Source organism: Corvus kubaryi, unplaced genomic scaffold (genome assembly GCF_017639235.1).
Source record: "Corvus kubaryi isolate FWS band 111438036 unplaced genomic scaffold, C.kubaryi_AGA036_p1.0 75, whole genome shotgun sequence".
Taxonomy (NCBI): Eukaryota; Metazoa; Chordata; class Aves; order Passeriformes; family Corvidae; genus Corvus; species Corvus kubaryi.
This window is the reverse complement of record NW_024582062.1, coordinates 835,437-846,141: the sequence shown is the minus strand read 5'-3', so window position 1 is coordinate 846,141 and position 10,705 is coordinate 835,437. Positions and strand designations below refer to the sequence as shown.

Below are 10,705 nucleotides of genomic sequence, written 5' to 3'. Positions count from 1 at the left end.
GAAGTAGAAGGAAATCTTGTTTTAAAAATCTGCAAAAGCCCAGATTTGGAAAATCCACCAGCAAAAAACACCATCCAGCAGTGTTTGTGGACTTTCAGTTTGTATTGTGTTTTCACAGTTACGTGGTCATGTCCACTTGTTTGGTAGGTTAATTACTGAGCACAGCACAGATGTGACCAGGTAGAATTAGCAAGATTGTGGTCTTTGCCTGCCTGAGTTGTGTTGTTCCTTTCACCACAGGGGGTTCAGTTTGGTTTATCCATCAGTAAGTGTTTAGCAAATGTAACTCTCACTCTTAGAAGTATTTGCAGTGCTAGTTTTTATTTTTTGTTGTTGAAAGCATTACAGGATCACCATAGCATTACAGTGATAATATAGATAAAATTGTGCTTCTCTGCCTTCTTTACATGATTTTCAGAACTTTTTCAACACAGCAGAACAGGTAGCCTTGAGCATAAGATAACCTTGAAAGAAAACAAGGGCTACAGAAAAGTCTCACCTCTGCAGTTCTCTAACATCCCCACACTCACCAACGTTCAGGGATTCCAGTTTGAGAGTGAAGTTCCAAAATTAAACATCATTTCTCAGATCCCAAACAAAATCAAACCCATGCTAGTTCCAGTTTAGGATTTCCACTCCAGACAGGAGCCTTCCTTTTGACTTTTCTATTTCTGGAGCTGTGTAGTCTTTGTACAGACTAACCCTAGAAATTAAATTCATGGCTGCAATTTCAGTGTCTGTTGTAAGACTTCATAGAAGCTGAGTTCTCCATCTGATACCATCAGCACCTCCTGTCTGTCTCAAGGGCCAAAGCAGACCTTGGTTGTTGTCTTCAGCATTTCTGGGCTGTTGAAGAATCTTCATGGATATTCTTGTCTCTTGCCTTCAGTGGGTGCCAGCCATGCAAAGATACTGGAATTGCTATAGTTTCAGTGAAACAGGATGTGCTAGATCCTTGCCTTTGCATCTAGTTCTTATTGGTGTGTTTTTACAAGAATATTTTCTAGAATGGTAGCACTTTAAATAATCTTAACATTTGTTTGAGAGTCACTATGAAGCAGAAATCAGAAACCACATAATGCAGTCAAAATCCGAACCATAAATCAAAAATGTTTACATTCCTTGCCAAGTATAAATTCATCAATGATACAGCATGACTTGCATCTTTCTTCTGAAAAATACTTCTATAAACTGTTTATATAATTCACAATACTATCCATTATCTTATTTCCAGATAAAAAGGAAAAAATCCCATAGCCAAAAAAGGCTAAAATTCCATGGAAGCCATTCTCGCTATGATACCAGGTCACTTGAACACCATTGTCCTCTAGTCTCTTCTTGTATAACAGACCATCATCCCTCAACACATCAAACTCACAGGTCACAATGTAGGACTCAGGGAGCTGGCAAATAATGGAATCTTCAGCTAAAAGTGGAGAAAATGTTATTCCTAAAATTTCTTTGACAGCTTCATGGACTTCAGGTTTATATGATGCGGGTTTCGGTGGTATGTAGCCTCTAATCTTAAATTCATCAGGAATAAGGTCAGCACTTACCCAGTTTTTATATTTTTGTCTCATACTCTCAGGAACATGGCAGTTTTGTAAAACATTTTTCCATACTGTGGGTTTTCTGTTAAGGTAACGAAAACAGAAGTAGATAACCATCTTCTGGGACAACAGGGGGACGGAAGCGTTCTGCTGATAGGAGGGCAAATGGAAATCCAGCCCCTGGAGTCCTGGGTAAAGTAGGACCTGAGCACGTACTTTTGGCAGATCTCTGTCATTGAGAAGTATTTGGCAAATAACTGTAGCAAAATTAGCTCCACAGCTGTCACCACTAATGATGATGAGACCAGGATCCACATGATACTCTTCTAAATTCCTCATGAAGTATAAGGTGGCATTGAGACAGTCAAAATATTGCCCTGGGTAGGGGTGTTCAGGAGCCAGACGGTACCTGAAATGTCAAATACTGTGCTTATTGTCAGTGGAGTTATAAACATTCAATTTGTGTTGTTTGCAGTTGCTGTGGTAGTTATATAGAGTTTATTTTCTTTATTTTAAAGATTATATTTGGGTTTAAATAGTGTAGATTGGAAAGCCAAACTAGTGATGCTACAGCTATTTTAGAATACTTTGCCTATAAGCACATTTCTAAATTAAATGAAAGGTTGAAGTGAAAAATAGGTATACAATCTAAAATAGTAAATATTTTCAGCATATTTTTCATAAGAGTTTCAACTGAGAGCTGTATTCCCATAAACACTTTTATGGAAAAATAGCACTTACCCAACAGATACAACCACTGAGTTGCATTTTTTGGCCATATAGCGGCATACTCTTTCAAAGGCTCCTAAAGAGAAAGTTTATCAGAAATGATGATTTGAAAATCAAATATCCTTTTGAAATTAAAATACAGATCCCTGAACATACACTGTGTGGAAGGCCCTGCAACATGAGACCGATAGGGACCTCGTGTTATAGAATGTGGTCTTTACACATTAACACATTTTCTGTTGGTCAGTGGCTCTCAGGGCATCACACAAGCATGTAAGGATGGTGATACCAAGGAAACCCAGAAATCTGTCTGGGTTGGTCTCGCATCTCACCTGGTGGTCAACAAAAGGTGTCTAAGGAGAGTGTAAGATGGGGACAAGCAGGAATTAGGAGCATACAGGAATTTGAGTTCAGGGTGGTCCTTTGAGACAGAAGCTGTCTTTATACCTAATGCCCTTGATTAGTATTTCTTCTGTGAATTAACCAAACCACTTCTTAAGCCCATGATTTTAACCTTAACCATAACAGCTTTGTGCAGGGAGGAGTTCTCTCACTTCCTTACAAAGAGTAATTTCTGGTTCCTCCTTTTGTACCTGGCATTCACTGGTTCCACATGGTGACATTGACTCTGGTACTGTAAGAAATGGTGGATAAATCCTTCCCTGTTTAACTTCTCTTGCTTCTCATGATTTTGTAGTCACCTGGTGTATCTGTCTTTATGCATCTTTTGCAGCCTGAAGAGTCATAGTCCATTCACATATTCTCTGCATAGAGATACTTTTCTTACCTAGGCAGCCTCTCCAAGTATTTCCAGTACTGCTCTATCCTTTTTGAGCAGTGGGAACCAGAACTATAAGCACTACACTATATTTAGATACACCATGGATTTATTACAGTGGCATAAAGAAGTTTCCTGTTTTGTCTTTCCTTTCCTACTAATAGTTGCTAGCATTTTATTTGCTTTTTGACTGCTACTGTGCAGTATGTCAGCATTTTCAGGCAACTTCCTACCATAATTCCAAGACCTCCTTCCTGCAAGATCTTCTTCCTGCTTCTGCTTGGAGTCCATTGCTTCATTTATAACGTCATTTATAACTTCATTTATAATGCTCTGTTCATCTGTTTGACTTCTCTACATGCCATTTCACCTGTCATTTTATTGTCTGATCCTCTGCTGTCATAAAGACATTCTGCAGTTTTTCAGCCATCCATTTATGACCCTCAGCGGACTTAATACCACATCAGCTTGCACCATCTTTTGTGTGTTTGAATAAATTGATTAGCACTGGCCCCAGCACAGATCACCTTATGGGAATCTCACAGGACCTTCCCATAACCCATATTTTTTCTGTTTTTCAATCAGCGTTTATCCAAATGAAAGACCTTCCCTCTTATGTCATGGGTGTGTAGCCTCTTTAAGAGACTCTTCTGGAAATCAAAGTGGGTTTTAGCAACTCAGTCTTCTTTATTCATGTATTTCCTGACTTAAAAAGCTTGAAGTGATCAAACTGGTAAAGAGTGCGTTTAGATTAGATATTAGGAAGAAATTCTTCCCTGTGAGCATTGTGGGGCCCTGGCAGGATGACAAGATGTCCAGAGAAGCTGTGGCTGCCCCATCTCTGGAAATGTCCAAGGCCAGGTAGGACAGGGCTTGGAGCAACCTGAGATAGCAGAAGGTGTCCCTGCCCATGGTGGGGACTTGTAATGAGAATGAGACTTAAGGTCCCTTCCCACCCAAACTATTCAATGTTTCTGGGATTTGTGAAGCATGATAGTCATTTGAGGAATAAGTGATAGTTATCTGCCCACTGATTCTCTTCATTGTAGCATCTGCTAATTTGCTGGTTGCAGACTTCAGCCTTCCTAGGCTGGAGATTCCCCAAGTCCTTCTGAAAGCCTGTCATCATGTTGATTGCTTTCCTGTTATCAAACGCCAAAAGGAATTGAAGCCAAAAGTCAGGTCCCACTCTCTGTGTACAGGTATGGCTGTTACATCAAGCCATGCCATGTAAACAGGGACTCACTGTGCAACTTGTGGTGTGGTTTTTTCTTCCAGTGAGAGGAATTCACCTGTCACTTAGATCACAGTGTCATCCCTGGAGTCCTCACAGCCACCCAGACTAGCTGTATGTTGGGGTTTTAGTTTAGTCTTAGGTTTTCCTGTTAAAGGAATTTTCTCCCATATGCATGTTGCTAGGGGACAAATAGCTGTACTTAAGAAAGACAAAAAGGGGAGTGGGGCGGGCCTGGCTACTCCTTTGTCTACACCTGGGTGTGGGGGCAGTTCGCTCTGAGCGTCCGGAGAGAGAAGCTGCAGAGAAAGGAGCTGCTGCTTTCTTCTTTTTGGCCGTTCTTTCTTCCTGCTGGAAGCAACGCCGGGACCCCAAAAGCCGCTTTCCCTGCCCTGCTGGAGACCGGGCTGTGGCTGCCCTGCCCTGCTGCTGCTTCGAGCTTTTCGCTACGCTGTAGCCCTGCTCGCCCTGCCTGCCTGGGCCTCCGTGGGGTTCTCCCATCTGGATACATCTCGTCTGCCACCCGGGATTTGCGTTCGTCCCTGCCGTTCCAGCCTGCTGTTCCCGAGAGTCCGGGATCGGCTGCCCAGGGGTTTGTGAAGCCTTTGTTCCATCCCTTCCCGGGATCCCAGGCCACCAGTGCCGCGGGTTTCCCGAGCTCGCTCCGGAGCGCCCCCTGCAGCCGCGGGGGAACCATCACACCTGCCCTGCTCACCGGGAGCCGCCAGCGCCCCTGCCGGCTGCGAGCGGAACTGCACCCGAGGGGAAAGGGCCTGACAGCCGAGAAGGCTGGCACTGGATTTGTGATTGTTTGCTGTTACTGCCATAGTTGTTGTTGTTCTGTTTGACTGGTTATATACATATACATATATATATATATAGTAAAGAACTGTTATTCCTATTTCCCACATCTTTGCCTAAAGGCCCTTGATTTCAAAATATAATAACTTGGAGGGAAAAGGGGTTATATCTGCCACTTCAAGGGGGGCCTCTGCCTTCCTTAGCAGACACCTGTCTTTCAAAACCGAGACACTGTAGATGTGAGCCTGACACTGCACCCAGACTCCCGTGCTCTGAGTACAGCAGAGTAAGTTATTTGTGCCCCAGTGCAGAGGGGAACCTGTGGCACAGGATCCTGCATGGTTCCTGCATGGGGCTGAAGGATGCCAGGAAACTGAAGTCTGCCCAGTATAGTGCAAACCTACACTTTGAAACAGTAAAGGATTCAAACCCCTCAAACTGCCCTGCCTGACCCCTGGAATGAAGTCCATATTTCCATGTTAGGGGCCTTGGCTTGCAGAGAAGGCACTCGGAGCTTCGGCTGCTCAGAAGGAGATCCAGAGCAGTCAGGAGGCAGAGTTCCCAGTTGCTGAGACAAGGGTTGTCTCCCTTTCTGAAAAAGAAATCAAGTATCCTGTTCCATGTCATCACAAGAATCAAACTTCCCCAAATTGCTCCTTCGTTATTTGTATTTTCCTTCATTTGGATTCCTTGAATGGGAATTTATTTACAGATTTTTTTTTTTTTAATGTATTCTTTAAATTCTTCCTGGGACCCATTTTATATCTTTCATGTAAGATAGAGTAGTCTTAGTAGAGCAGAGTCCCTCACTGAGAGCTGAGAGCAGGGTGAGGGATTTCTGGATCACAGGTCTCTAGCCCAAAGGAAGCAGAGATGTGACTCCCTTTAACACAAGATTATTCATTCCACAAATACTTTCTAGTTAGCGCTGCGATTGCCAAGACTGGTGACACTGGGAAGGACAGGGCAGACATTGACTGACACATGCCTGAAGGCAAAAATGTAAAGACTTGGATTTGACTTGAAAAATAAAACTTGCCCATTGCTTACTAATGCTCCCAAATGTGCCGGCACCTCCGTGAAAATACAGAATTCCTCTTCTTTTGCCAGTAGGTGGGCTTTTGGGTTGATAAATCCTCAATGGTACCTCATATACTGTGAGATCTTTGATAAGCAGTTTGTAATCTCTCCATGGGGGTATCCCATCGAGTGCTACTCGCAGTATGGTTAAATCATTGCAGATCCCCAGCTTCTCCAAAATCTTTCCCTGTTGAAAAGAAAGAATTTGGAAGAAGAGGAGTAATGTTGGCTTGTTCCTGAACAGACAGCATTATTCTATGTACATGCAGTTCACTATGTACAGGATACATCTAGATATTTGTTTTAAATTCTCAAGTGAAACAGTTTCCCAGCATAAAGTGGCTGCAGTTTGAAGAATCTAAAGAAGCTTTTAAGATTAGTCATATCAATTTTATGTTAATTTAACCTGTTTTGCGTTCATATATATCAATGCTTACAGGTTTCAGGAGTGTGAATTGCTTTGTTCTTTTTTTTATTCCCTTAAGCCATTATCCGCCAGCTCCCAAATATCCTACCCAAGGAAAAGTAAAATCCCCAGGTTAAGAAATTTAACTTACTGTGACCATGGTTGTAATCATCAAAGAGTGGAAAAAACGAAGCTTTAGAGGTTGCTCAATTCCAGGTGGCAGTTCTGAGTTGAAAAAACCGTATAATACAACCCCCAAAAACAATGCTGGTATTAAAACAGGAGAAATAAAAAACATTCCTATAATTGCTAAAGTCGTAAAAACACATGCCATTTCACTTCAGTGGGAGTGAATGCTATAATACCAGTGCTGTGTTAAGCGTTGTTTTCAAGTGCATCTGAGGAGTCTTCACGGGAGAATGAGTGCTCAGTTCATATGCAGAAATTAAATGTTTATTAATGTTGCAATGCAATGTAATGCAATTTTCTCCACCCTTCTTTTGACAATGACATTATTGGCAACACATCTTTATGCTTTCTTGGTACCCTTTACAAAAGGTGGGATTCAAAGTATACAGAATTGATTGATACTATGAACTCTTTGCTAGCAAGGAGAAATTATTATTCAGAGGGGGCCTGATTTGTAGATGGTCTTTTTTGGTTTGTAGTGGATTCATTTTGGATGGACATTCCTGTTGCAGTGTTAAATTTTAGTGACATGGAGCTACTTGCATTTGTCATCAAGGTATATATACACTTCTCTGAGAAGAAAAATACTCAAATCAAAATACTCTTGTTTGTAGGAGAATGCACTAACATATTCATGCTTTAATTTTGCTTTAAATAAGAGCATATTTGCTCAGTGTTTAAAATTAGTGCAAGCCTTAATGTACATGAAGGTCTCTCCAGACACATGGGGGTGTGTTTGTAGATTCAAGCCACTGTTGTTTCTGCTGAAAGCTTTTTACTGATTAACCCTCAGTGTTTCATATTCACTGTTATTCTTGTTTGCAGTTCAATGTAGAGGCATTATGAATACATGTGTATTGGTGAAGGATGGTAACAGTTGGTGGCAGTTGTTTGGTGAAGCAATTTTTCTGGTTTGTGTTCTTCTTACTTAGAATTATGTTTTCTACACGATTTAAAATTTACAGGTCCCAAACCTTTTTTGTGCCTTGGCTTTTAAAGTGGAATTCCCATCTGAAAACTGAATTAGTCCTTAGTTTCATTAGCATATTATTTAAATCAAAGCAACACTCACAGCTGATTTGCACAACATTGGCTTGAGAAGGTAAGAACATGTGGGATGAAGCAATGTTGTAAATTTATGCCAAGGTTTATGAAATAGGGAGGTCATCAGAGCCTTTTCTGTGCTGAGATTGGCTGATTTGGAGCCTTTCCGTTCCACAGGGCACAGATTAAGGATATAGGTAGTTAAAATTTTAGACTGTAGAGTATTGAAGCCAAACCCAGATGCCCGTGGCCAGTGCTCAGCCTGTCCTAAGCTCATCAGATGTTCTCCACAGCGGTCTGCAGTGCAATTGAGGCAGCCCAGTGGTGCTTGTGGTTATTTGCTTTAGAAATGGTTTCTCTGTAGTGTGATATTACAGCACAGCCTGCAGGGGTTTGGATTTGTTTTGCCATATATTCCTGTAAGAACAGCACAGTTTTACTGTTTATTTCTGATGTCTGTGTCATCAGTCCAAATATCCTGAAATAAATTCCCACATGGAGATCAGCTTTGAATATTGTATTTCAGCATTGTTGATGATTTCTTATATTTGAATCCTCAGAGGAAGCAATTTCTGTGCTTTCAAAAGAATCTTTAATCAAGAATAAAAAATTCCTACTTGAGTGGCAGTAAATGAAACTTTTAAAGGTGACCAAAGGCAATTAAACACCTGCTGTTTATATGATCAGATTATGAAAGCCTTATACCAAAGAGCACGTGTCTGTCTGCTGTTAGCTCTTGCTGACACCATTTTGACACAAGACTTCTTCTCCTATTCAGTGAGTCAATAATTAATCAGCTTTAATCAAAACCAAAACACCTCACACATGCCACCTCTGTTTTGAAACCTTGATGAATCTGATAGAGTGGAAGGAAGATTGCTTTACTGTCTTTTTATTTAAAAATAAATTTACAAAGGGACAGTTTGGGGTTTTTGTTGGTTTGCTTTTTGATGTTATGCCCTGGCAGTTGTCTATAAAATCTGTTGTACACTCATGACAATCTGAACAAAAATCTTTCATTTCCGCATTACAGCCTTTCTGTTGTTAAAGAAATGTTGGTGAAGTAATGTTTCAAAATAATACCTTAATGTTTTACTCTTAATCTCTTAATATGTTACTCTTAGAGCATTCTCTGCATGTGGACTTAGAGCATGTTCTACCTCTGTGCTGTTTGCACCTCAGTCCTCCTTGTCCTGTTAACACAATGTCCATGTTTTTCCAGAATCAAGCAAATCCCATGGTCTGAGAGCTGCTTGATCCTTCTGAGGATGCTTATATTGACAACTGTGTGATGATGCTTGGTGCCTTATATTCCATATATTTCAGCTATTTCCAGTCTGGCCAGCTATTCCTGTACCCACAGGATGGGTAGGAATATCTATGGTCACTGTCTGGTTCTCAAGTTGTTACAAAACAGTCAGTAAAGTTTTCAGTGGGTTTTTTTTTCCCAGTTGTTTTCGAGGTGCTAAATTGTCAAAAGAATCTTTTATTTCCTTTCAATCCACTGCATGAAGTGAGTACCTTGTATCTTTGCAAACACAAAGGCTTCTTCTCTTTCTGGCAGTAGAGACGTAGTTCTTTAAATGGTGGGTGTTTGATGTGTTTTGCTATAGCCATATTTTTATTTTTCAGCAAACTCGTCCTCAAACCCCAGCTTCCACAAAGTCTTTACCTATTGATGAGAACAGCCTTGCACTAAGTAAAGGCTGATGAGATTCCACTAAACCAGAGAAAATGAACACAGTCTGGAGTTTGACATTGTAATGAGAATTATGGATCTCATGTGGTTCTTTATTGTTATAAAACAGCTACTCGGAGATCACAAATTGATGCTTTATTCATTGAACTTGATGTTGCTGGAGTTTAATGTTAATGAAGCACTTGATGAGTACAGAATCAAAAATAGTTGGGTAAATTCTTCCCATTTTCTCATCAGCAAGCCTCCCTTTATGCATTCTAAAATTCATTCTCTTCTTGATTTTTTGGCATATTTCTAATAGTTATAGTAATGATGGGAAGGGGAAGTACAATAACAATACCTATCTAAGGAAATGTGGTATTTGCAGGTTTTCACGAGACTCAGTCTTGTGGGTTTTCTAAAGCTTCTGTAGCTGTGGAATCCCACATAGCTTCGTAGGCTGAGAATGTGTAAAACTCATCAACTTCCCCTTAATTATTAGCAGAAGAGGCAGGAGCTGAGAAACCCAACACTACGCAAGGCAGGAGGGTCAGGGGAGTTGGTGCTAATGAATTCTGTGACTGTCATGAGTTACTGGTTTTCCTGTGAAGTCTTTCTCTAAAACATTGCAACACATTTCACTTGTGATTGCAGGCTGTTGCCACCACAGTTAACCTGGAGTCAGTTGACTATTGCAGAGCTACTCTGTGTAACACAAGAAATCCTACGATGAGTAACTAAAGCGTGGTAAAGTAGTCAGCTGTGATGAGAGGTATCGACTCCAGCAGGTATAGTCAGGAAACAGAAAACAGGAAAAAATAATGTATTCCAAAGAAAATTTAAACCCAGAAATAATAGCTTCTGGTTGAGTTCTTTAGTTTTTTAATGTTCATTTCAAAATGAAACACTCTGGTAAATATAATTTGCCTTGCTTTTTAAAATTATTCTTATTTTCTCTAGGTAATTTAGCAGAACAATTAGAATCTGTAGAGTAATTTAACTGACTTTGTTTTTACCAAGTGGAGCGTGGGAGGAACTTGCCATCCTTCACATTTCTTCATTTTATGTTAACAACTGATTGAAAGCATCTCAGAGCTCTTCATATCTGTAAGCCTGAGTCTTCTGATCTGTGAGATGGATTTAATATGCCCTTCACAGTGACAGTAAGAAGCTTTGAGAAATTACACCTCAGTACACGCTCTACCATACTGGTTTT

At 40.6% G+C, this 10,705-nt stretch overlaps 1 protein-coding gene across 2 annotated transcripts; it reads right to left on the bottom strand.

The window, feature by feature from the left end:
- Window positions 1-302: 302 nt before the first annotated feature.
- On the bottom strand, window positions 303-7,008 carry LOC121675714 (arylacetamide deacetylase-like 3). Of its 2 annotated transcripts, XM_042051377.1 has the most exons (5): window positions 6,944-7,008; window positions 6,730-6,808; window positions 6,143-6,359; window positions 2,292-2,355; window positions 303-1,959 (listed from the first exon to the last, which is right to left on the bottom strand). In XM_042051377.1, exons 2-5 carry the CDS (start codon window positions 6,748-6,750, stop codon window positions 1,185-1,187), a joined length of 1,077 nt encoding a protein of 358 aa, XP_041907311.1. In that variant the 5' UTR covers window positions 6,751-6,808; window positions 6,944-7,008; the 3' UTR covers window positions 303-1,184. The 2 variants fall into 2 exon arrangements, with proteins under 2 accessions (XP_041907311.1, XP_041907310.1); XM_042051376.1 differs by having other exon boundaries at window positions 6,730-6,993.
- Between the last annotated feature and the right edge of the window lie 3,697 nt (window positions 7,009-10,705).

Bases quoted from the DNA above. Each gene is read 5' to 3' on its own strand.
- LOC121675714 (XM_042051376.1), bottom strand. From the start codon at position 6,912: ATGGCATGTGTTTTTACGACTTTAGCAATTATAGGAATGTTTTTTATT. The intron at 2,356-6,142 runs GTAAGCAATGGG...CTTTCTCTTTAG, and splicing joins CGGCACATTTGGGAGCATTA to GAGCCTTTGAAAGAGTATGC. The intron at 1,960-2,291 runs GTAAGTGCTATT...TTGACATTTCAG, and splicing joins TCAGTGGTTGTATCTGTTGG to GTACCGTCTGGCTCCTGAAC.